Here is a 26,970-nt window from a genome sequence, read left to right as displayed (position 1 = left end):
GTGAACTGAGTTCTCCCCCCCACCCCATTAATATTGAGTCCACCAAAAGTACAGTATATGCCTTTTTGTGCTCCAATGAACTTAACACCCTATCCCACACCCAAGGGTCAATTTTATCACTAGGATTTGTTGTTGTTGTTGTTGTTGTTAATTTATTGCATTTATATCCCACCTTTTTCTATCCCACCTTGGATCAGTCTCTCTCTCTCTCTCTCTCTCTCTCTCTCTCTCTCTCTCTCTCTCAGCCTACCATGCCCTACAGGGTTTCTGAGGCTAAAATGAGGAGAGGGAGAGCCATGGATGCCCCTTGAGCTCCTTGTAGGAACATAATTTGAAACAATCCTGTGCACATGCTTGTTGTGTGTGTGGGTGTGAGAGAGAGACAGGGTGACCTAACAAAATGCAGGGTTTGGAAGCTTTGCTGAAGCTGCTGCTGGGACCCAGTCGACCTCAGTTAATGAATAGCCCGGAAGGTCAAGGAAAAGGAAATTCCCCCCTTGTGAGTCGCAGTCAAATGCCCTGAGGCAGGGGTGGGCTCTGCAGCCTCAGCCAGAGAGTCATTTTGTTTTCGTCCTACCGGGTCAGTCAAAGCTAGATGTCCAGTTGGTGTTGCAGGCAGAGAAGAGCCAGTCCTTTACTCCAGCAGCTGAAAAGCTAGTCAAGAGGCTTTGTGCCCCAACCATTATTGAGTAAGTTGTTGTCCTAACCCCTCCCCAACACAGTGAGGCCAAGTGGGGGCTTGAGAGTGGAGGAGACTCAGAAAAAAGATTGGGAAGAAGGGGAGGGAAAGAGATGAATTTCTGAAAGTTTATGATGTTGTCGTCTGCCTGCAGTTTGACCCCTAATCTCAGATGGCCGGGAGGGGTGGGGAGAATGGCACACTCGGCTCGTATTGGAGGCACTCTTGTGTCACTTCACGTGTTCTAGGACTGTTTTCCCTGAAACTATGTTCTGGGATTGAGGCCTAGCTCAGATGAAGCCCCCCAAAACAGCCAGGCATTTTGCTCCTGAAAAAATGTGTTGAGCAGTTCAGAGGGGGATGATTAACACGGGATGGGGGTGGGGTCAGGTGGGGAAATAATTTGTGAAACGGCAAGCAGCTCTGAATAAAAATTAACATGAAAATCTGGGTTTGTTACCTTTAACTGTGGCAATCAATCTTTTGCACAAATAGGTCAGTCAAAGGCCTTGCATCCATCTTGTTGCCTCCCCTGAGGTCCACTTATAAACTGCAAGCTCCTTGGGTCAGAGACCGGTCTCTTTCTCATGGAAAGCTGCATTATAATGAGCCAGACCATTGGCCCATCTAGCTCAGTATTGCCTACAACTGGCAGGTAGACAACTGGCATTTGAAGAAGGGTTTTCTCACAGCCGTATCTGGAGATTCTGGGGACTGATCTTGGGACCTTTGGCATTCAAGGCAGATGCTCTAGTACTGAGCTGCAGCCCTTCGCCTAACATGGAGTGCCCCAGCTTCTCTCTCTCCCCCTTTGAAGGTCACTCTCAGTTGTGCTCCAAGGTGGAATATGGCTAGGGCCACAGAAGGGGAAAAGACCACCCCAAACCTAAATGAAGGAATGTTTCCTCTTTCAGACGTGGGGTGCTCAGCTGGACACACACCTACACACCCCTGAAGTGGCAAAGTCAGCCTCTGCCTTGAGCTAGATTAAGAACTTTGAGAACTTAAAGAAGAAAAGTCACTTGATCCAGGGACAGTCCACATATATATTGGCCCATTCCTACCTATTTTTCTTAATGGTGACATTAACCATTCATAATGTAAGAATATTCTTCACAACTATGAGCAGGACAGTGTGGTGGGGTAAGTGAAGACAAGCTACAACAAATAACAATAACGCTCACCGCTCCTGCGCAGGTGGCACAGAAAAAGCCCTTTGGTTCCTGAAATTCATTCTGATTGTGCAGATAAAATATAACTGATAGATTTCTACACAGGATGTGGCATTAGTGTGTGAAAGCAGTCAAGATCCAATGATTCCCAGGCATGCACCTAAGCAATTATGTGGCCTTCTACAATTTCCCCTTCCAACTGCAAGTTCTCAGGCTTCAGCAAATCCTGTTCAGGGGAGTGACATGGAGGAAGAAGCAGTGTCCTTTGGATCCATCACCGTGTTTTAAATAGGTCTCTAGTTAAATATTCAACATTATATTCACTCCCACCAGAGTTACTCCGCAAGAATAAAAGTTGGTGGCATCTTTCTGCACAATACGTAGCTGAATAAGTTCAAAGTAACTGAGCCAGTTGTTAAATCATTTCAAGTTAATGTCTGGATCAGAACTGAACAGGACAAGAGAGAAGAAATACTGCTAAACATTTAGGTTCAGTTCCGCGGTAGGGCTGGGTCTCAGCTATGCCAGTTTCAAAATGAAATCATACCACACACTTCAGTGAAAAACTTTTCTGCTGCTGCGCTGCTATGTTAATCAGCTGGCTCGCAGCAGAAGACTGCTCTTTTGCTGAAGTGCTATGGTGGGAGCCAGGTGACTCACATCCTAGCATGGCAGCAAAAAAGCACTGCCATGTGCCAGCTAGCCAGATGGTGGAGATGTCAGGTGCCACCTGGCTCACAGGTCACAAGTGACCAATAGCCAGGTGCAAAATGCACCTAGTGCCTGGTGAGTTCCGATCGCTGGTAGGAGCAGGGACAGAAGGCTGAGTAGATGTGTATAGGATTGTGCTCTGATATCATAGGATGAAGCAATGACCACCAACCTGGCCAGCTTAAAAGGTGCAAAGATAAATTCAAAATGTGCAAGGCTACTAGCCATGATGGCTATATGCTCCCTCCACTGTCAGTGGCAGTATGCTTTTCTGTAGGTTGCTTGCCGGGGAATCACAAGCTGTTGTGCTCAGATCCTGTTTGTGGGCTTCCCACAGGGATATCTTGGCTGGCCACTGTGACAACAGGATGCTGGACTAGATGATCCTTTAGCCTTATCTGGCAGCCAGGCTCTTCTTGCATTCTTAATTGCTTGATTGCTAAATTGTTACCCTATTGTGGCTATTATGTGCCTGTGACAGGTGTGTGGAAAAACCTTGTAGCACCCCACTGGGAATAGGCGCGACCTCTCCAGTTGCTACTTTCAACCCTTTCACACGGCTGACTGACATGAGGCATTGTGTCCAGATCACCCCAATGCTTGAGATTCTTGGGAGGAGGTCCATCTCTCTCCCCGTCTCCGGAGGGCAAGGAGTCAGAACACTTGCAGGGTCTGTGCCACTTGAGTGATCCACGTGTGGCTCCAGAGGTGGTGAGCATCCTGGGCAAAAGGGTTTGAAAACCTGAGCGCATCACACGGTCCTGGACACGGGGACCACCCAGCTCTGTGCCACAGACCTCTGAGGACCCTCCTGCCGCTGCAGGCTGCTGTTCTTCAGGATCAGAGCTGCTGGCTGTGGTGCTCACATCTCTCTTGTTTGTTCCAAGCCACCAGCGAGTGTCCCCTCCTCCCCCTCCATCTCCTCTTTCAAGAGAGAGGAGGAGCGATGCAGTTTGAACAGCCCAGACAGAGTACAGTTTTGAGCGAGCGTAGCCAGTTAACTTCCTGCTCTGAGTTGGATGTGCCGAGCTGAGCAAGCCTGAAGCGTTGGTCCGTCTGCCTGCCTCTCTCCTCCTTTTTGTCCTCCGGAGAGAGCCTCATCCATCCATTCATCCCTTGTGCTGGTCCTTTTTTGGTTCTGATTCCCCACCCCAACCCCCTTTGCTTTTCATGCCCAAAACGCCCCCAGCAATTCACCTAACGGGAGACCCAGTCGGGGATTGATTGGGGGGTTGTTTGGATTATGTCTCGGATAGAGTCGTTGGCCAGATCGAGAAGTGATCGTGCGAAGGAGATCGCCTTGAAGGTTTGTCCCTGCTCAGCTCTTGAAGTTTGGGGGTGATGGAGGGACATTTCACATTGCCTTGTCTAGCGTCTGTGTGTCTGGTGGGGGACTGGATGTGTTGGGTGACCTTCTGGAAAGAGGAGTGAAGGTTCAGGGGTGCCTTTGAGAGCAGCTGGACTATTGTGGCATGATGGGGTGGGGTGGGGACACATTTGTGGGGCAGGCATATAATCTTTTCAATAGAGAAGGCTTTAGAAATATTGGGGTGGGGGCATGATCTTGGGACATTAGCAGCCTGCTCTTTGTAACCTCTTTTTGCCCTTAGAAGTATCTTTGTATGTTGGTTGATGTTGTTGGTTTCTTTTTTGGGAGGGGAAGTTTCTGTCTCGGATTCAGAAGTTATTCTATGTTTTAAACATTCCCTTGAAATCGTTTGTTTGTTTGAGAGAAACAAAACACACACATGTCCGACTCTTAATCTGATTTGGTTTGATTTGTAAAAGTTTCCAGGCTGTTGAGACTCAGTGAAATTAGCGACCCCCACAAGCTCAACCCTTGAACACATTTGCCTTTCACTGACTTGCAAATAAATATTCTCCCCAAGAATCTCAGCCAAACGCCAAATATTCTCGATCTTCTTTCATGACCCTGCATGTGTGTTTTGGCAAGCTTGTTTCGACTTGTGGCCCTGAAGGAAACCCTCAATTTTATTTTACTCTTTTAAAACAAAATGCACCCTCCCTCCCACACCCCTGTTTTCCCCTCCCAGATCTTGCCTTGCCAGATGTCCTATTATTCTTCAACGGGTGAGCAATCAAGTTTCTCTGTCGATGCCACATGAAAGGGGCGCAGAACAGCTCTGCTGTGTGTCCCAGATATTTAGAAATTTCATTCCCAGACTTCTGAATGGGTATTTGCATCTCTCTACTCCTCTGCCCTTGGGTCATTTTCACTGGGGATCCCCCTCCCTTCCTCACCATTATTTTTCTTACATTTCTTAAACCTTCCTTCTGTGGTTTTTCCTGTTCTGATTCCTGCATCCAGGGAGCAAAAGTTGGACCATGTTTTCTAGCTGACTCTCACCTCTGCTTCTGTGCCTCCCTGGCTGCTCAGCCTTTGCCTGGCTTTTGCTACTGTTCCTTTGTGTGTGGCAAGACAATGGGATATTGGGGGGGCGCTTTTAACCCAACAAGGCCAGTTGGGAAAGGAGGGCTCTCTACACCAAAGCCACGTGGTGATGGAGGTCCTCCAGCCCAAGATGGGTTCCACAAAAGGGCCACAGCACGTGCCATTCTCCAAGATGTCTCTGTTTAGCGCAGAACTCTTTTGAGTTTTGTATACAGTATTGGACCTTGTGCTTCTGCTCAGGTTGCAAAACTGGTACCACAATTCAGAAACTTTGGCTAACTGGACCCCTGTTTCTGGGCAGACTTTTAACACATTGTGGCTTGAGATCCCTTTTGCTTTAGGGTGCTGATGGTGTTAGGGTGCCTAACCCTGTTAGGTTCCCTTTTTCTTTGCCTGAAATTGCCTGAAATTGATCTACTTATGTCCGTCCATTCCCCCCCCCCCCATGTCAAAACAAAATAAAATCAAGAGCTAATTCAAACTTGGGGAGAGTGGAGGGAGGGAACTCTCTGCTTCTCTAGAAGAGAGCGACCTAACAGTGTGGATTCTTTAAAAAAAAATGTTCAAAAGTAAAGCCTTGGAGTAACCTTGTGAAATGAAACAACCAAGAAAAGGGAACAGCCTCTGTTTATCTGCTTCCTCCCACCATTAACCCCTTCAGTTCCCCAGCATTAGGCAGAGAGAGGGTGGGGGGTGGGGACCTTTTATGCTCCAGCTGCCCTTATGGGGAGATTTATTTATTGGCCGTTGTGTGTGATGGAAGAATGTCTATAACAGGCACGGATTTTTGTGGCTATTTCAAAACAAAATATGAACCGCCGAGCTTAAAATAGCTGCTCCTTCTTAAAACTTCTATTTTCCTCCTCAGAGTTTCCCCCCCCTTTTAAGCGAATGTTAACATGGCTTGAGGATAAACAGCCACAAATTAATGTGTTTAGTAAATATGGAGCACGCCTAAATACTTGAGGCTGGTGTTAGTGGGTTGGTTAAAACTAAGCAGTGTATTTGCCAACAGGGGTGGGGGATAGAATCTTACAGTTGTAGACTTGAAAGGTACCCCAAGGGCCATCTAGTCTAATCCCTGCAATGCATGAAGTTGCTTATACATCAGGATGACCCAAACCCAACCCTGTTGGTTTTTAATTGATATATATGTATAGCTAATAGCACTTTTAACTTGCAAATGCACTACATTTGTTCTCACAAACACCCTGTGGCATATTTCCATTTTACAGATGGGGGACCAAGGTTGAGAGGAAATGTGACTTGAGCAAGGCCACTTGAACCCATAGCAGGAATAGAACTGAAACCTCAAAAACTTGCACTATTGCACAGCAACCCCTATTGAAGTCAGGGGGACATTCCTTCTGAGTAAACTTTTGTAGCAACATAGTGCTCAAGGTCTTGCTGTGCATCTGCTTAGTTGTTAGCATATATCAAGAGTCAGGGAGTTCCACAGAGGATGGAAGGAACAAATGCCATGGCAGATATAGATTGAGCCCTATCTAAGGCTTTTAAATTAACACTGGAGTGAGCGTCTTAAGAAATGTGAGAATCTCCCTCCTTGGAGCTGAGGATGTTTTAGGTAAAATACATCCTTTCTTGGGACAGAGGGGGTTGGGATAGATGACTCATTGGTATACCTGCTAACTTTTTTGGTTCCACTAGGGTTTTTTGCGGGGTGGGGGAGGAGAAGAGAGGGGTAAACTTTTTTGGGGGGGTCCTTTCCCAAAGAAGAGGGCTTGGCTCTGTTTTCTGTTGTGCCCCTATTTGGAAGGGGCAGGGGCAGGGGCTCTCCTTTCAGTGCCAAAGCACAGCTGAGAACTGTAATGAAGCTACAGTGACAAACAGAGTGCCCCTGAGCATGTGCTGGGTTCCAGCCACAGCCTGCCCTATTCATGTAGGGCAATGGTAAATTACCTTCCATTGTGGAAGGCCATGATTTCCACCCCAGCCCCTCTCATTTTACAAATATAAAGAGCAGTGGCCTACTCCCTCCCTCTTCTCCTCCAACATCTTGTGAAACGAGGCGGCCTTGCATGATGCAATACCTCTCAGTATCTCGAAAGCAAGCCCAGCAGCCTGGTTTCCGTCCTCGCCTGGTGGGAGGGTCCTGGGGCCCCAGCTGGTGCTGCGAGAATGGGGAGCGGGTGGGGAGAGGCAGAGGTTTCCCTCATTCTGGCGAGGCGCCAGCCAGGCCCTCTGCAGTTGGCAGCTGTATTGGGCAGCACTGCCAACAAAGCCCCAAGTCCCTCTTGGGTGCCAAACGAGGCAGGCCATAATAAGGCAGATGTTCCGGCGGAAACTTGAGGTTTTGCAGGCAGGGTGGAAGAATAATCGCTCCCCATGCCCCAAAAGACTAGGGTTTTGAATATGCTATGTTAACCCGAGGAGTTAAAATCCCCCTGTTCATGTGCCTCTCTCCATTACTCAGCATTTGATGACATGATGACACCCGGCTGAGTGTCTGTGAAGCCACTTCTATGGGAAAGAGCAAGGGATTTGGGGTTGAGGCAGAAGGAATTCTGCCTGCCTGGTATTTGTTCTACCACAAACTCATTCACACATGCAAACAAACCTGCATGTGTGAATGGGGCCTTGCAGTTTGAAAAGAGCCAAAAGCCTACCTAAGGCAACCTACAAAGAAAACCACCCCCCTGTTTTGTCCTTAAGATTTCCCCCTGGAGGTAAGCTATTTTGTAATGGAAAGGCAACTGAGGTGACTGGCTTCATGAACTCAGGTCTCCCACATGTAATCCCAGTGTTTTTTTCACTGGTGCTTAATTTCTAGAGGAAGAGGCTGGCGCTCAGTCCTGTATGGATGTTGCATTTCTTGACCTGGATGTGGTTGCACATCTGGGAAGGCATTCTGCATATGCTCAGGAGCATGTTCAGTCATTACACAATGGGAAACAACACATTCTGCACATGTTCAGGGTCACCTACTGTCTCTGTTGGGATAATAAAAATTAAAATAGCCCTGAGCATATGCAGAGTGCCTTTCTCTGCTTTTGCTGATCCCTGACATTGAAAGCAGGCCCCAGGCTGAGCAAGTCTGCAAATTATGCCTTACACATGGTCAGTACTCTCATTTTATGTGCTAATACAGGATTAAAAGCCTTGGTTCAGGGCAACATTCAAATATCTCTCCATCCTTCATGCCGTGTCTTTCGCTCCACAAATACACACACAGTTTGCTGCAGACACTGTCTTCCGCACAATTTTTAAAATTCTCGGCAGAGAGAATTTTATCTGAGTGTTATATTGGAGAAGGTGTAAGTTTGCCACTACCCTGTTACGTATTTGGTAGCCAAAATTAGACACACCTTTCTCATCAGGGGGAATAAAACCCCTGATGGTTAATCCTGTAGCAGGGGGCCCTGAATTTGCTGGGTGTGGGGGCTTTCTCTACAGAGTACTTAGCAGGATGAGTGATCCTGGCATTAACTCAAAACAAGTCCCATGTTGTCAGTCCTCTCTCCCTCTCCCCAATTATTTTGAGCTTCTCCAGGAATGAATGAGCCAGGCCTTTGGAATGCGGCCATCTCCCGAGGACCCCTCCCCAAACAGCTGCCATGTCCTTTAGTCAATAATAATCCACAAATTCATTATAGGCCCTGCAAATTCCGGCCTCTTTCCCCCATTGTTATTGTTTGTGGAGATCAGAGGAAGAGGGTAGCCATGTGCACTCAGGCAGGGTGAAAGGGGGAGTGAGGGGGGGACAGGGGAAGGGGGAGCCGCCTTGCGCCATCTCATTCCTGTGTCGAGATTGCCAGCAGCTGAATTGATCTGTCTGTCCTTTGTTCTCTTGGGATGTTGTGGCAGAAGTGGATCTCTTTGTTTAGGGCAGTCTGCTAAGAGAGAGCCCTGGCGGATACCCTGGAGAGCTGCTGCCTGTCAGAGAAGACAATGCTGAGCTCGACAGACCTATGGCCTGACTCAGGATAAGGCATCTTTCTGTGTTTCTGTGAGGCAAACTGGTGCCTTCTTGATATGTGTTGGACTAGGAGCTGGGAGAGACCGGGGTTCAAAACCCCACTCAGCCATGAAACTCACCTGGCAGCCTTGGGCCATTCACTGCCTCCTAGCTTAACCTGCCTCACAGAGTAGTTTTGAGGATAAAATGGGGTGGAGGAGAACTATGTGTAGCACCTTGAGCTATTTGGAGGAAAGGCGGGATATAAATGGAAAAACTAAACTTCAACTCCCATCATCCTTAGCCAGCACAGCCATTTTATACTACAACCCCCATCAGGACCAGCCAACATGATGGAAGTCGTAGTCCAGGATATCAGGAGAACACCAGCATAGCAAACATAGTGTCAGATAATGCTTGCTTGCTTGCTTGCTTGCTTGCTTGCTTGCTTGCTTGCTTGATGTATGTATGTATGTAGGTATGTAATGCTTTGCCAACTTTTACTTTTTCTATAAGTTCTTTCCCCCTCCCCCAAATATTGATCTTCCCTGCCCCCCATGCTGGTGACATCTGTTGCCTGGGTGGAACAGAGAAAGGGTCTAAGCAATTTAGAGATGAGAACAGCTAAAGACCCATCGAGCCCAGAACTCTGTCTCTGGTGATTGGCAGAGGCAGCCAATCTGCATTTAGGGATTTGGGTAAAAGTTTTTCCTTTTAAGGCATGAAAATGACAGGGGGACCTGAGTTCTCTTGTGCTTGGGTCCTGCTTGCGGGTTTCCCACAGGCATTTTGTCCTGGACAAGATGGGCCATTGGCCTGATCCAGCAGGCTCTCCTTACATTCTTATGGTGCTCAGGTCTTGTTTGCAGGCTCCCCTTTGGGGTGTCTGGTTGGCCACTGTGAGAACAAGATGCTGGACTAAATGAGCTAGTGGCCGGATCCAGCAGGTCCCTCTTACACTAAGAACTCTGCAAAGGGGCAAAGAACCCAAAGGTTAACACAAGCACTACAACATTTTGCTACAGGGATGGGGAGCCTGGGACTCCTCAGGTGCTGTTGGACTCCATCTCCCATCATCCCTGGCCAGCGTGGCCTGTGATTGGGAAGGATGATGGGAGTTGCAGTCCAGCAGTATCCAGAGAGCCTTTAAGAGAGGGCGGTCTGAAATGTTTCGATAACTTGAGGTGGGAAATCTAAACAGCATTGCACCGTCACCACAGGGGCCCAGTCCACTGGGATGTTTTCAGGTTGAACAAGAAGTACACAAAAGCACAGTGCTCCCCCGTTCCCCATAGGTTCAGTGGTGGAGCATTGGCTTTGCATGCAGAAGGTCCCAGGTTCAATCCCTGGAGGCAGCATCTCTAGGTAGGGTTGGTAGAGAACCCTGCCTGAAACCCTGGAGAGCTGCTGCCAGCCAGTGTAGGCAATACTGAGCCAGATGGACCAGTGCTCCAGCTCAGTATAGAGGCAGCTTCCTATGTTCCTATCTGTCTCCATGAGGCTGTCGCAGTGGCTTGTGGAGAGCAAGTCAAACTCATTTCTCTCCCACTCAGCTGCTTTAACAGGAACACCAAACCTTCCACTTCATCCTTGCCTTTGGGGTTAGGAGATTTTATACCTAGATTCATGGCCAGGGTGTCCTACCCCACTCTACCCCAATATATATGTTCAGGCCAAAGGGTGAATCCTGAAAGAGCTGTGAACAGGAGTTCAAGCAGCGATATTTCCTTGGGATTAAATAAACTCTGAGAAAGAAGATTTCAAGTTCTGTATGTATAAATACACTTCAGATCAGTGCTCCACATGTCAGGTTCCAGGAGGCCTGGGGCTCTGTGGGTTGCTTGATCGAGAGGAGAAAACCTGTTTCCAGAGGAACCTGTAACCTCAATTTCACTTTCATTTCTTTGCTTGACCTGAGCCAATGATCTTTTTGCGGTGAGGAAGAAGGAAGGCACCTGATATAGCAAAGCATTTAAGGTATTTAAGCAGATGCTGTTGCTGCTGGAAACTGCAGGAGGGGAGAGGGCTCCTGCGCTTGGGTTCTGCTTTGCGGGCTTCCCACAGGCAGTCTAGTCAGCTACTACGAGAACCTGATTCTAGACTAGGTGGGCTAATGGTCTAATTCGGCAGGGCTTTTCTTATGTTCCCATGCCCTACATTGCTGGGGATGCTGCCTTTCCAACTCTTGTGATTATTATTTTTTTAAAAAGATGAGACCCTGTCCCCAGGAGCTTACATTGTCAGTGTTGAAAGTGAAGAAGATGAAAAAGGAAGGGAGAAACTGAGGCCAGGCTGAGGCCAGATGTGACTGGCAGGCAAACAGCCCTGTGTAGGTGTGGGTTTCACTTCCGTTAATCCTAAATCCTGTACTCCCAGTGGCCAACCAGATGCCTGTAAGAAGCCCACATGCAGGATCTGAGCACAAGGGAACTCTGCAGAGCAACCTAAAAAGAGCCTGCTGGATGAAGCCCGTGGCCCATCTAGGTCAGCATCCTATTCTCACAGTGGCCAACCAGATGGCCCAGTGGGGAACCCCCTAGCAGGACTCGAACACAAGAGAACTCTCCCCTCCTGCGATTTCCAGCAACTGGTATTCAAATGCATTTCTGCCTCTGACCGTGGAGGCAGAGCATGGCTATCGTGCCTAGTAGCCATCGATAGCCTTCCCCTTCATGAATTTGTCCAATCTTCTTTTAAAGCCATCCAAGTTGGTGGCCATCACTGCCTCCTGTTCCATCGTTTAACTGTGCACTACATGAAGAAGGGCTTTTCTTTACCTGTTCTGAATTTTCCAACATTCAGCTTCATTGAGTGGCCATGAATTCTCATTTTAGGACAGAGGGAGAAAAAACTTTTCTCTATCAACTTTCCCCACACCATGCCTTCCAGCTCTGCTCTCTTTATCTACCTGGCTCAGTTCCCAACTAGTACCTCAGACTGAAGCCAGAAACATTGAGCCACTATTGTGTTCTGGAGCCCAACTCTTTCTCCTCCCTGCTCCCGCCCCCCCCCCCCACTTGTAGACAGAGGAGGTTATAGCGAGAGGGAAGCAGAGTGGACACTGGGCTCAGCTAAGGTCGATTGGAGACCAGCTATTTGCAGGGATCACTGTTGCAAGGTTGGCACTGATGCTTTAGATTCAGAAAGAGGCTAGTCCTCTGTATGATGCTGCTGCTTTGGCTTCCTGCAGCGCATAGTAGGAGTACAGGACAAGGAGTAAACCATAGAGCTGTGCTGATTTGTTTGTGTGTGCCCATGCAGCAGTGTACTTGTCTGTGTGTTTTCTTTATGTACATATTTGCTGCTGAATGATTAGATGGTCAACTGTTTTGTTTTGTTTTAGAAAGGATTAGGGGAGACACATTTGCCCCTTCTCTCTCTTCTGGATCTTCCACCATTGCAATGAGACACTGTATGCCCCATGGAGCATGGAGCTTTCACTCTTGCTTTTGTTGACTTTGTAAATGTACACTGATAATGCTCCCTGGATAATAAAAGACCACCTACAGACAGCTATTGATTCCTACATGGAACCTTCATGTTCAGTGTATCCAAGGATACCAGATAGCGGGGATAAACGGCAAGGAGTGGCCATTCTCTCTCTCTCTCTCTCTCTCTCTCTCTCTCTCTCTCTCTCTGTGTGTGTGTGTGTGTGTGAGAGAGAGAGAGAGAGAGAGAGAGAGAGAGAGGGAGTTCATTTAGGTGGGGCTGTGTGGCAAACAGTGCAACAGCCGGGCTCTTGGGAGGCATTCAAAATTGGGTGCCCTTTGCCCCCCCCCCTTGCACCATTGATACACACAAGATCAAGCTGCTTTGCAGAGCACAGCAAATCTGCATTTCTGTGTGGCCAGGTGTGCAAAAAAGTATTCTTGCAACAGCAGCATGCAGCTGTCTGGTTTGAAGGTAGAAGTGGGCACAACAAATTCAGGTAGCCACAGCTATCCCAACGGTGACCTGAAACGGCCTGAAACGCTTCTGATTCTGCTCGTTTCCAGGGTTAGCTTGGGTAGGTCTGTGTCAGATTGCCTGGGGATGGAAACGCAGGAGGGGGTTGGTGATCCTGCCTCTGGGCCGGAGGGTCAGCCTGAATGGCCTCTATCGCCCCCTTCACATTGCAGGAGCCCAGGACTGGCAGCTCTAGGCTGAAATGCCAGATTTTTCTTCATAGGATGCTTTGTTAAAGGCTTTCAGGCTGTCAGCACCTGGTAAAATTCCACTGTCCGTACCACCACCACAACTCCTCCCTGGAATTGAATCTCTTGCCCAGCCATGCATGGGTGAATGTGGGGCATGTGACCTTTAACCCTTCCCTCCCCCCACCAAAGCTAGAGCATTTATCCTCCGGGGGCTTCCCTTCTCCCCCATACCCCCCCCCAAGACTTTGATTTATGTAAAGCCTTTGTGAGTTACTGACTGTTTCTGATTGTCCTTAAAAAATAAAAAGGCAAGGCTTCTCACTACCTTTTATGACTTGATAAGCATTCTAGAAAGCAGCCAAGGAGCCATGGTCCCTGCCCCAGGGAGCTCCCAGGCTCTGTTAGAGTGGAGGAGGGGAGAAGAGTAAGAGGCAGAGAGAAGGAAGGGGCCAAATGACAGCCAGATCGGCCCCCTCTCTCCTCATATCCAAAACACCGGCCTCTGCCTCTTCTGTCCCAGGTTGCGGGGCTGCATGATACCAAGATTAATATAGCACCATAAACACTGGATGCTTCTGGTCAGGGCGCCCCACATTTAGAACCTCTTAAGCTTTTAGGACTGTTATTCAGGCAGCTCTGAAATTGCTGACCACAATTCATGTGTCTCTGTGGTAACATCTCAAGTGCCCGTGTTCTTGGGTGCTCTTGTCACAGCCATTCCTAGCTACTCAATCTTCCCTTTGCCCCCACCCATGATTTATGGTAGATCAGGAGGGGTAGTCAGTGCTCTTGAAGATTAGTTGTAGGAAACTGCAGGAGGGGAGAGTGCTCTGGTGCTCAGATAGTTCTGTATTCAACAAGCCAGCAATATAGGAGCTGCCTACTCATTGGTACTCAGGGCGTTGGTTCATCTAGCTTGATATTGTCTACACTGACTGACAGTAGCTCTCCAGGGTATCAGGCAGGAGTCTCCTCCAGTCCCAGGGTTTAGGAGAGGCAGGAAAGCAGGTACAAATTACCAGGCCCAGAAGGGGTCCCAGGGCCCAACTCTCTTGCATATGTTTCATGAAATTCTTAACAAAACCTATGTACTATGTTCAATGCATGCACAATTCTGAATAATGGTTTGGGAACTTGTGTCGCGAACTGAGTGTTTCTGAGTATTTCCAACTCTCTGCGAACATTCGCTCCTGCTCTTTGACAGTATAATGGTGCAGTCTCATTTTATGATGCGCAGTCTCATTTGTGTGTTTTCATAAGCAAACACTGTGCGAACCGAACAAAGTTGTTGTTTAACAGTTAAGTGTATGGATAGTTCAGTAATGATTGTGTGGGTGCTTATGTTATTGATATTAGTCATTAGGACCTTAATATTCTCAACAGGTATGAATATTATTATTATTATTATTATTAATTAAAATGAGATCATGCAGTTATTCTGTATCCCATGTAAATATGTTTAGCTCGTCTGCCCATGCTGGGGGGCCCCTTCCATTTTTCACCAGGACCCAAACCCATTCTCTGCAGCACCTTGGGGCCCTACCTGAAAATGCCAGTAGGGTTTGAAGCTGAGACCTCCTGCATACAGTAGTAGAAGCTGTACCACTGAGCTACAGCTTTTCCCTTTGAAGCCCCTGACCTAGGACCCATGATTTTCATAATACAGTATTCATTTTGGCAATTATGCCAATGCTGATGGGCTTGCCAAGACTCCTGACTATTTCAAAATGATCCAGAGCGGGGGGAAAGGTTGAGAACCACTGATGTTAGACTGTTGCTGCACAGAGATCAGGCTGATGGTGCTTGTGCTTTCAGCCTAGATATTTTCCAGCTGTTGAGATGGGTGGGGGCTTAATTTGAGCCCTGGCACCTACTTCCCACCCCAACCCCCCAGTTGATTCTTCTCCATCAGCTCAGAGAGCCTCAGTATTCTTAAAAAGAAAGAAAAAAGTGGGTCACATCTTCAGCAGGCTTTATCCGAGGCTCTACAGCTTTGCACCCATTAAATCTAGATTTGTAGACCGGGCACGATGCCAGCCAACCGGCCTATCCCCCCCTTCCCCCACAAACCAAGCAAAGTTCTGGGGATGGGGATGTGGGGGAACAGATTAGGCAGCCCCTGCCTCTTTTCCTAGCTCCTTTCCTTCTGGCTAGACCAGCTAAGAGGAGAGGAAGTTGGGATGGACACGAACTGAGAATCTGGTTGTTCTCATTCAACCCACAGCTGCTCAATTGTCTGCAAAAACTGAAAGCCGCCAGTGCCCAGGCTCTGCGAGTGAAAACTCTGGGGCAAAAAGTACCGATTGAGAAGACATTATGAAATAGTTTTCGGTAGCCTTTGCCAGCATGGTGCCTTCCAGATGTTTTAGGCTGGATGGGGCTGATGAGTGCACTAAATTAGCAAAGGCTGATTTAGGGCTTGGTCTGCACCAAGACAGGGCAGTGAAAGAGACGTTTTTGCTGCTCAAAGCAACCACATGCTGCTATCCTCTGCAAGGGCAGTGCTGGGGGTCCTAGACTGCAAACCTGTGTGACTGGTGACGTTGAACTAGTGGCAGAAAGGAATCACTGGTAGAAAGGCATTTGAAACTGCTCTTTCCCCAGAAAAGGTCTGTGGAACTCAAAAGTATGCATGCTCTTATTTATTTGCTTATTGCATTCATATCCCATTTCCCCCCACAAGGAGTTCAAGGTGGCATGCACATGGTTCTCCTTCTCATTTCATCTGCATGACAACCCTGTGAGGTAGACTAGGCTGAGAGACATTGACTAGTCCATGGCCCAGTGGAGATTCGAACCCTGGTCTTCTGGGTTCTGGTCCTACACACTAACAACTACACTTCAGTCAAAGATGTCCTTTTCCACCCCATGTATGCTCCTTTGTAGCATCCACCCTGTGGGACCAACAAGGCAGCAACTCTGTGCCTTGCCAGCCCTGCTTTAGCAATATTCACCGCAATCCTGAAATCTCAGCTCTTCCCTTGAGGCAGTGGGCAGAGCAGGGTGGAGTGCTGGACAAGGACAAGTGCATCTTCTCTTGCCTTGGAATCTGTGGCACGGAAAGGTGCCCAAGTGCTGCAAGGAAATCCATCCCCATGGCTCAGTGGGGTTAACGCTTAAGAAGCTTCCAGCTGCTTGGCCCCATTTAAAGCAGATTATAAAAAATCAGAGTGGGCTTGGTTTGTGGGGAGGGGAGAGAAAGAGGGGGAAGGGTGCCTCTCACTTGGATACCCAAATTTTTCAGTTTGCCTAAAAGTATATATTTCTGCTGCCTGTATCATAACGGGAGTTTCCCCCCTTAAGGCCAGGGGTGGCTAATTGCCTGTTGGCAGGAGCTAACCCAGGCCCCACTGCACCCCCAAGTAGGTTTTTCTGATCTCTCACCATCCCATCCATTTTGGCTGCAGTAGCAGCATTGAAGAAGAAAAATTAAAGTAGACACAGCACTGGGATGGGTGAAGCTCCCTTCCCATTTCATATTGATCATTTGATGAGCTGAGAGGCAGTGATAAACCCCCTCCTGCATAGATTCGCTGAGGGGGGCGTCTGTGGGTCTCTGGGACAGTATGGGCTCCCTGCCTGCAGCACTTATTATTAGAACTCCTGGATGAGGGGGGCAAGAAACTCTAGACTACCTCCTTGCTTTTGGAGAATCCAGTTGGTGGGTTTTGCTCAAGGTCCAACTGATCCTGATATTTGGAGTGAGGCGGGTATTTTCCCTGCCGCCATGCATGGCTAAAACTGGCCAGGAATGGTGAGCTGGTGTTGGGAGGATTTTTGCCTCTCTCCAGACATCCCACTTGCCCCTCCCCAGCATCCCGATCAATGCCTCCCAGGCCCCTGGGCCCTCTCCCTGAGGGTCCAGCTCCACATTCCCATCCCAATCCTCCTCCCTGTCTGACCAGCCCTACCAAGAAGTCTCCAAGGAGCTCATGACATCCAGCCAGCTGGAGTCCAAAACACCCAGAGGGCAGCAGTTTGGCAATGGCTGCTGCGAAGCATTATGTACTTTGATGGAGGGCACTATATTTAAAAATAGTAATCATCTACATCTCAGGCTTTGTTCCCCCAGCTGTACAAACAGGGCTGCTCCACTTGGTTGCTGTATGGGCCGTTGCACCAAACTTGTATGGCAGAGTTTGGATTTGCAGAAACGTTTTATAAATACTCGCCGCCTTCCTGTCTTCCACAAATCCATCCCAAAGAGCCTCCAGGCAACTGCGATTTTCAAGCAGTTGCAGTGTAGAAGGGAGTGGTAGGTTGATCTCTCTCTCTGTTTTTTTAGATTATCTAGCCAGCTTCCTCTCGCTTGATGCCGCAATCGCTCCTGCCTTCTGGCTGCTGCCCAAACAGTACAGAATAACATATTTGTATTGCTGAACTCCCTCCTGCTGCTGCTCTGGAGACCCGAAGCTTGTCTCTGCTGAGAGGGGCAGACAGGCTCGCTCCTCTCAGGGCAGAGGTTCTGTAGGCATGCAACAGAGAACAAGGCTCCCTTTGTCTGTCTGCTTGGCCTGGGCAGATAGAGGACACCAAACTTGGCATCTTCTCTGCAAATGAGCCTCATATCTCCTTTGGAACCAAACAAGCAGCAAAGAAGCATATTTAAATTTCAAACCCTTCTTGTCCTGAGACTGTAATTTAAGACTTTGCAAGGGCCATGGTTTAGTGGTAGAGCACATGGATTGCATCAACAGGTTCAATCCCCAAAATCTTTAGGTAGGACTGGGAAAATTCCCCATCAAAAGCCCTGGAGAGACACTGTCCATCAGTGTAGAAAACACCAAGCAATTTATTTGTTTGTTACATTTATAGGCCACCTTTTCTTCCAAGGTGCTCAAGGTGTTGTACATGGTTCTCCCCTCCCTGCTTTGTCCTCACACCCCAAATTGCCCCATCAGATTGTCCATTTGATGAGTAGAGAGGGGATGAGATAATCCCCTTTTCATCAGCTGATCTGCACTTAGCAGATGAGAGGAGGGACCGTGTGCATTAGAGAGATGGCCACAGGCTCCCACTTTTGACCACACCCAGCATTGGTGTGTGGCCCCCAGAGGGTTGCCCAAGAGTGAATGAGGCTGGAAAAAGGTTGACCACCTTGGCCTAAAGTTCCCCTTTATCTAAGGCAGTGGTTCCCAAACCTTTTCGGGCCACTGCCCCCTTGGTTCCATATACTCATCCACAGTGCCTCCCACCCCTATAAAAAGCATTATCCAAAATAGCGGTTTGCACGACCCGCTAAAGGAGATAGCAACACAATAAAATGCAAAACAGTAATAATCATTGTAAAATTATTCAAAATCCAATAAAAAAAACTATTCAGTTTATTTAATTCAACAAACAGATGAACTTGATGTATTGATACTGCCTTTTCAAAGCCTGAAAGTCATTTACACCTCCAGTGCCCCCTGCCCCCCCCCCCGCTGCATCTAGTGCCCCCAGTAGTAGAGCGTATGCTCCCACCACCTGGGTTGGGCTCGAGAATGCTGCCAACCAAGGAGAGGGGAGGCAACGCTATGCTGCGACTTTCCTCTTCCCGGGTCAGGCCTGACAAAGGAGCAGAGCTGCAGCTGGGCGCAAGAGAGCTGGTTGTTCCCTCATGTGCACAGCCCAGTGCAGCAGAGGGGCGCTGCCCTGGCAACGCTGCTGCCACCGCCTCTCCTCTGTCCCCGGGTCCGTCCTGACTTGAGAGCAGAGCTGCCGCTGGGCGTGACAAAGCTCATTGCATGCTGGAACCAGGCTCTAATGAGGGGAGGGGGGGTCTGGTTGCGCCCCCTCTAAAAAAATCCACCCGTCCCCCCCACTACACCTCTGAGTGCCCCCTCCAAGGTATTCCCCCTCTGGGGCACTGCTTTCCATCAAAGGAAGCCCTAAAACCTCAGGACCCCAGGTCAAGAATGAAGGCTGAATTCTGATTTGGTGGGTGAGCTTATCTTCCTTCTGCTCTGGGGTGTCCATCAAGCTTCACCCTTAGAAGTGCCAGGCACAGTCGTGCCCCATCCTCTGCCCCTGCCAGATATCACCCCCCCAGCCCTGCCTCACCATGCTCCACCCCCAATCTGACAAGGACCACCCTTCAGCTCCCGGGACCCTCTCTCATTCTCAGAAGCAGAGACTTTGCAAAGCAGCTCATCTGCTCTGCCTCACCAGACTAACCAGGAAATTGCCCAATCTGCTTCCCTTGTGACAGTGTCGCCTGCTGGTTTCTAAATAGTGGGTTCCTAGGAAGCCTATCAGAGTTACTTATGAAATGTCTGCCTTTACTGATCCTTCCCTTCTCGAGTCACACATGACAGTGAGGCCCTGCGGCCGAGGGAAGTGAGTGTGTGTCTTGAAATGCCTTCTTTGCAGCACACACTCAAAGGGATGATCTTCAGACCTCTAGTGCAGTGTTGCTGGTGTGCTAAAAGCAGGCCTTAAACCAGTGGTTTCCAAGCTCCATATAATGTGTTGCGGTAATCTAACCTAGAGGTTACCAGAACACAGACAACAGAAGTTAGGCTGCCCCTCTCCAGGTAGGGGCACAGCTGGGCCACTCCCCAAGCATCACTCTCCTAGTGGGTTGTGCAAAATACGCTATTCTGCGTATTATTATTTTTATAGGGTAGGGGGCACCAGGGGAGAACTTATGGAACCAAGGAGACAGTGACCCAGCAGCCTTAAATTGCTGTTGGACGCACAGGTGGCTCAGCAAATTTAAGAGCGCATCGGTGCCTTCTATGCAATCAGTTCTGATCATGTTGCAAAGCCTCGGATGTGGCATCCCTGCCAAAGACAACCGCTCTGTGCCAGCCTCTCTGTTTCCCAAGAAAATGTGCAACGCAGCAGTGCCTGCCACCCCCCCTCTCTCAGACACGTGAGGCTAGGGTGGCTCTTGAGTCAAAAATAGCCAAGCCTCTGATTGCACCTCTTGCTCAAAGCTTTGGCAACAGGAAGTCCCTGTCTCACTTCCCCTTTTCAAGGGAAGCTGCCATGGCAACCCGATTGCCTGGCTATGCCCCGAGCAGGTCACAGGGCCTGTAGGCCCTCAACCCTCTCGCTCTTCCATCTGCATTTTTGGCCATGTTTAGGCTGACCTTCGATGGGCTCCCCAGTATTGCAGTTTGATTGTCGGGCAAAAGCCTGCCGGCAGAGCTCCAGTTTTCCAGGTTGAGCTTTTCCGGTTTTGAAATTGCACCCCCTCTGCCTTTCCCTCTGGTTGGGTCAGTTTCCACTTCTTCAAGTTATCCGAGCCAGGCCCTGTTCCAAAATCCCCAAGTTGAAACCTCCCCCAGAACCTGAAGTGCGTAAGATCAGGATCCCAGTATTTCTACTTGGCCTGGCCAATCAAAAAGCTTCATTCTGCCTGTCAGTCACAGGGAATGATGTTGCACAATGTCAGTTCTCAAAATCTGTGCAAGAGGAGGACTCTGGGGCTCAGCAGACACACACTAGTCCTAGCAAGGAATCAGGGACAGATATGATCCAGTTTGCATTTAAAGGCAAACCTGTCCAATTTGCACTTTGTCAAAACTGCATACAAATATGTGTTCGTTAAGATAATTTGCATTAAAATACTGACAAGGATTTATGAGATTTTTTTTTAAGATTGGTTTACTACTGAGTAGACATTGTTGGATTGTACTGTACTGGTCTTTAGCCCTCAATGTGCTGCGATAACCTTTTGCTGCAACAAACAGGGCCTCCACCCCTAGAAGATTGTGGGATATAAATGCCATAAATGACTGTAGTGTTGAACTGGGACCTGAGAGACCACAGTTCATATCCCCACTTGGCTGTGAAGCTCTCTTGGTGACCTTGGGCCCCGTCCCTCACTCTCAGCCGAACCTACCTCACAGGGTTGTTGTGAGGACAGACGGGGGAGAAGACGTATGTGCACCAAACATACATATATGCATATACATTAGCATGCATGAACTTTAATACAAATCTTTGTCCCTGTTTGTTGTCCTTTTTTGTGCATGTGCCCCCCCTTTTGGTCACTTTGCAAGCCAGCCAACCCCCTTGTAGACAAAAGGAAAACACTTTGGTTTTTGTTTCTTTGCAAGGCAGGCAGCCCCGGTATATATATATATTACCCAAACACTGGGGGAAGCAGGGCTTGGCTTGAGCATTCGCACCGTTTTTATTTCAACTAAATATTTCTTGGACCCAGCCTTCCAAATAATCCTGCCGCCCCCGCCCCGGTAATGAAGACATGATGAAGCAAGACCTTTCTCTATAGACTGTTCGACGCTGAGGACTGTAGGCACGTGCGCTGGGGGTGGTGGTGGAATTTCTCAGTCAGACATATGGTTGTCATGGTTATTGGAAGCAGAGAGGTACAGGAGAAGATGAACTGCATGGGTGTCTCTCTCTCTCTCTTTCTCTCTCTCTCTCTCTCTCTCTCTCTCTCTCCCATCCACCTCCTCATATCCACCTCCTCCTTCTGCATCTCTGCAATCTGGGCTTTCCAGGCTCAAGTTGGGTCTGCATACTGGTTTCTCCCTTCCTGCTTCTTTCTGGGGCCTTAATTGGTAAGAGTGGTGGTGGTTAGATGTCTCAGTAGCATCCCACCTCAACGGAAGATGAGTTACCCTACGGTTTATGAGAGACAGCTGAGGCTCGGAGTCTCAAGACCCTGCCGGGATCCCCCTAGTCCGGGCATGAGCTGGAACAGACGGCAGCCAAGCCGGAGAGGGACTGTGGCAAAGGTGTGTGAGGAGGACCGAGGCTGGGTCAACCATTCTGCTTGTGTGTGTTCGTTAGCAGAAGTTCGTTTCTGTGAAGGTTGTTTTGTGTCGTGCTATTTTTTGCTGGGGGTGGGGGGCTTGTGCCAAATTTATTTTTCACTTAGGATGATTTGGCAGAATGGTTTCTTTTCACACTCCAGATTGGATCAACCTTCACAAATTAGTCCAGCTCATGAGACAGTCATAGTACGGCTCTATTCTGCCTTGGTCAGACCTCACCTGGAGTCCTGTGTCCAGTTCTGGGCACCACAGTTCAAGAAGGATATTGACGGGATGGTAGTTGTGCAGAGGAAGGTGGCCAAGATAATAAAGGGTCTGGAAGCCAAGCTTGTGAGGAACGGTTGAGGGTATTGGGTATGTTTAGCCTAGAGAAGACTGAGAAGGGGATATGATCACCATCTTCAGATACCCGAAGGGCTGTCACATGGAAGATGGACCTGGACTGACAGATTCCAGTTACAAAAAGGAGATTCTGACTAAACGTTAAGAGGAACTTTCAGATGGTAAGAGCAGTTTGGTAGTGGAACGGACCCCTCGGAAGGGGGTGGACTCTCCTTCGTTGGAGGTTTTCAAGCAGAGTTTGGATAGCTATCTGCTAGGGATATTTAATTAGGATTTCTGCATTGCAGGGGGTTGGAGTAGATGACCCTTGGGAGCCCATTCCAAATATATAATTCAGTGATTCCATGTAGCTTGTCTTGTTCACTTTAGCCACCTAGATTGCCCCTTTATTGTAGATTGTGTGTGGTGTGGAATTGTTGAGCAGAGGTTTGTGCCTTTGGGTAGCAGTTTGGCACAGGCAAACGTTAAGATGCTTGTAACTTTGAAAGCCCAATATTCTTTTTTTAACCCCCCCACCAGTTTGAATGTAGCAGCTAATTCCTTTCATGCTCTTGCATGAAAGGAACATCCCCGGTTAGCCTGGCCACCGTGACTGTGTACAGAAACGATCCTGGTGCCAAAACATTTTAGAGGAACCTTAGGGTGAGGCAGAGGGTAGCAAGGGAAGAGTGGGGCGCATTCCTAGGGTGTCTATGTGCACAATGTATTTGAAGGGAATTAGGGTGGCTCAAGAGGAAATAGAGAACAAATTCTCTGGCTTGGCTTTCCCTTGTGATGGCTCTCCTTTATGCGCTCCCGATTATGACATTGACAACTCTGGATGCGGCTGGACTTTGAGCAGCAAGTTCAAAAAGAGCAGAGCATGTCAGCACTGTAACACAGTTGCCTTAAATCAGCAGCAGGGCTTAAGACTTGGGTATTTTGTTTGTTTTATTTTCAGGTGTGTTTTTCTCTTCACACAGAATTTAAATGGGGTCTTAACGACTAGAGGGTTATATTGTCTCATGTCTGTGTTACACCTGTCTGTGGGGCCACCCCCCTCCCCAGTTCTTTGGATGTGTAAATGCTGGCAAGATGGAAAATGCACACAGGCTGTAAACACCTGCTGGGGTGGAGCCACATTGGCAAGCCTGAAACATACCTCTGATTCAGAGGCCCTTTTCTGGAGAGGCCACTGGTCACTGCCACTAACCCATCTCTTTCTTGCTTTCCCACAGAACAAAGAGAAAGAAAGGATGAAGGAGAGCAAAGATGCCCGCTACACCAACGGGCACCTCTTCACCTCCATCACCGTCTCAGGCATGACCATGTGCTATGCCTGCAACAAGAGCATCACTGCCAAGGAGGCACTGATTTGTCCCAGTGAGTAGGCCTCTGGACTTCTTTCTTTATTGCTTTTTATTTATTTATTTCAAAATAATAATAATTATACATTACTTGATTGTAAAAACAAACAAAAACCCCAAAACCTCAAAGTGGCTTACGAAAAGAATAAAACGATAAAATTATCGGTAAAATAGTAAAAACAAAACAAAACCACCCAAATATGTAAAACGTTTTTAAAAAGAATTAAAATTAGCAACAAGCTGAAAACCAGATTAAAAGACGTGTCAATATGTCTTGATAGGCAAATGTGTTTAGCAGGTGCTGAAAAGGGTACAGCAGAGGCGGCTGCCTGGTTTCAATAGGCAGGGAGTTCCAATGTGTGAGTGCTGCCACAGCAAAAGATCGATTTCTTACAAATGCAGAATGAGTATTATGTGACATCTGTGACGGTGCCAGTTCAGGCCGATCAAAGTAGTCAAGCGGGCGTACATGGGGTAAGATGATTTTGTGGGTAAACTGACCCCAAGTAATTCAGGACTCTGTAAACTAATAGTAACACCTTGAACTTGGCCCAGTAGCAAATGGGGAACCAGTAAATAAGGATTTGGGGTGTGGGTGTATTGTATCCCACCCAACCAACCGATACCTCAAGTTATGGGTCATTAGGAACTGAAATAAGCACATAGGCTGCTGGATAGTAGCTTCAGAGTGCCCTTCTCTAAATTTCCCTTGGGGAAGGGCAGATAGGGACGGAGGAGGATTTCATTTGGCTTCCTTTGTGTGCCATGTGCATTGCCAGCATGCCAGGGCACCTGTTGCCTAGACATGCTTGCCAGCCTTGCTGTCCTAGTGGCTGAGGACCCAGTTTAAACACGAAGACTGCGTGAGAAAATTCATGCTTGGCACCACATCCAAATCAGACTCCACTTTCCCACCCAGCCAGGAAAGATGTTTGTCTTTATAACCATTTGGCCATTTCTCCAATGCTCAAACAGTTACTGTTTAAATGCTGGAAAAATGTGATTTTCCCCCAGCCCAGCAATTAATTTTCATGAAATGCGGGTGTACGATAAGCTCTTTCAGGTAGTTGGAGCCCTGAAGGGTTGCTCTGTGTGTGCTGATGAGGCTTACCAGTAGTTCTCTTGCTGCTTGTCATCTGCCCCAAATGTGCAAGTGAATGTTCTCAGTCCATGCCCAGACTCAGTAATGGGGCTGCATGAGGATTAAGCACTCCGTCTGGCCTTGATGGAGGAGATGGCATTTGGCCTGCTCTGGATGGAGTTGCCCTCCCATTTAAGGATTGGGGTCACAGCTTCTAGGTGCTATGAGATCCAGCCCCAGTCATGGATGCTCAAGTGGTATTGGTGGCACAAAGCCCCTTTTGCTAAGCTGAATTTATTTATTTATTTGTTATGTTACCGTCCCATGCCATAGCCCTCTGACTTCTCTAGAGAGAGTATTCTAAACCTGGGGATAGGGGGTACCACTGAGAAGCCTCTCACCATTGTAGCTGTTCCTGAGATGGAGTGGGCAGTCAGAGAAGCCTCTCTGCTGATGATCTGAGCACAGGGATTGCCAGCCTTTTTGTAGAAATGTGCAGCATAGCGTTACTGCAGACTGGAACCAGAGGCATTGTTGGCTGTGGTCTACATATCTTAGGTAGGATTCAGACAGTAGTGGTGTGTGTGTGTGTTCTGAGAGCTGATGGTGGTTTGAATGAGACAGCACCCACCATAGCTGGCAATCATCCCACCTTTTGTCTTTGGTTAAACAGGGTGTGCAGGTTTTTCAGGTAAAAAACTGCTAGACCTCTTTGACCAGGGGCAGCAGTGAGGCAGAACTTTCTACACCATAGAAGCCTCAGTCAAACAAACCCTCTGAAACTATGCTCCAGCCTCACTGCTTCTGTCCCTTGATTGTCTTTGGTGAAATGAGCTCCACAGGTTTCAGAAACCCTGCAAAAACCTACCAAACCTGTTCACTAGAGAGAACAAAAGGCTGAGTGTGTTCACTGTGAGCAATTGTGCCTGCTTTGAGCCACCTCCAACTCCCTGAAATAGGCTAATTCCTTCCTTTTCTTGTGGCTTGGTGGGATTAAATGACTCTTCCTCACCCCTTAACCTGTTTCTGGGCCTGTCCCTGCCCCCTTCGCCTGGAGAGAGGCCTTCCAGAACAGCTGCAGTCCCGGTCCACAACCTCTTCAGTCTGGAACATCTGCCTGCGAGGACAGCTGTTGGGGCTGGGCCTCCCAGAGGGGCTTTTGCTCTTAGGCTGCAGGGGCTGGCTTTGTTGTCTGACTCTTCCCTTGGTGACCTGGAAGGGCCTTTGATGTTGCGGCTTGTTTTCTCCTGACCCCACCAGCCCCTGGCCTGAAAACTTGGCCCCAGCTGCATCTGAGCAGTCACACTTGAGCTGTTAGAGAGTTTGCCGGCAGCCATGCCAAAAGCAGCCGTCTCCTTGAGTAAATAAACATTGTCAGGCAGTGTGCTTTATTTATATATTAGTGGTGGCTAGCAGCTTGAATCTAGACCAGGGAGGTGGAACCTCAGGTCCAGAGGTGGAATGTGGCCCTTGAGGCATCTCCATGTGGCCCTTGAGGCATCTCCATGTGGCCCTCAGGATTCTCCCTAGGCCACACCACCTCTTCCCTGGCCACACCCCTCACCAGCTTTCTCTTCTGCCTTCCTTAAGTGTGTTTGCCTGGCTGGAATGTCTCTCTGAAGGGTGATCTTGGCTCTTTCAGGCCAGGATGGAGAGGCAGGGGTGGATGTTTGTGAGTGTGAGTAATCACTAAGTAATTATTAGTAATTTTTGCATGGTAAGACTCACATCCGACACTATGCCTACTTTTTATTTATTTATTGCATTTCTATCCCACCTTTTTCTCCGAGGAGCTCAAGGCGGCGTACGTGGCTCTCCACATCTCCTCATTTAACCCCCACAACAGGCATGTGAGCTAGGTTAGGCTAAAAGACAGTAACTGATCTTGAGGTCACCTAGTGAGCTTCCTGACCAGTTTAGGATTTGAACCCTGGTCTCTCCTGGGACCTAGTCCAACTGTCTAAATACTATACTCTAAGCACTATGCTACACAGGCTTTCTAGCCTCAGCCACTCTTGCGTCTGGCTCCATCTACCACTGGCGTTATTATGATTATTATCAAACTTATAGTTATATGAGCAGGACGCAGGTGGCACTGTGGGCTAAACCACAGAGCCTAGAACTTGCCGATCAGAAGGTTGGCAGTTCGAATCCCCATGACGGGGTGAGCTCCCGTTGCTCGGTCCCTGCTCCTGCCCACCTAGCAGTTCGAAAGCACGTCAAAGTGCAAGTAGATAAATAGGTACCGCTATGGTGGGAAGGTAAACGGCGTTTCTGTGCTTTGCTCTGGTTTGCCAGAAGCGGCCAATAAAGCGAGATGAGCGCCGCAACCCCAGAGTCAGCCACGGCTGGACCTAATGGTCAGGGGTCCCTTTACCTTTTACCTATAGTTATATAGCACCATCACGGTACATGGCATGTGACCCTGTGAGAGAAAGTGGC

General features: G+C 48.4%; 1 protein-coding gene across 12 annotated transcripts in view; it reads left to right on the top strand.

Moving 5' to 3' along the window:
* ARHGEF2 (Rho/Rac guanine nucleotide exchange factor 2) overlaps positions 1-26,970 on the top strand; it is a 121,938-nt gene that overhangs the window by 66,063 nt on the left and 28,905 nt on the right. For 9 of the 12 annotated variants that reach the window (XM_080984443.1, XM_080984441.1, XM_080984442.1 and 6 more), the window contains one exon: positions 23,319-23,463. In XM_080984443.1, the coding sequence (XP_080840569.1) occupies positions 23,319-23,463 (145 nt within the window). Of the gene's footprint in view, positions 1-666; positions 690-3,536; positions 3,869-21,301; positions 21,721-23,318; positions 23,464-26,970 lie in introns of those variants that run through there. The other 3 variants (XM_080984437.1, XM_080984436.1, XM_080984435.1) reach the window with 3 other exon arrangements.

Source organism: Podarcis pityusensis, assembly GCF_964106645.2.
Source record: "Podarcis pityusensis genome assembly, chromosome: 16".
Taxonomy (NCBI): Eukaryota; Metazoa; Chordata; class Lepidosauria; order Squamata; family Lacertidae; genus Podarcis; species Podarcis pityusensis.
The sequence above is the reverse complement of the archived record's forward strand: the minus strand, read 5'-3'. Positions and strand labels throughout refer to the sequence as shown.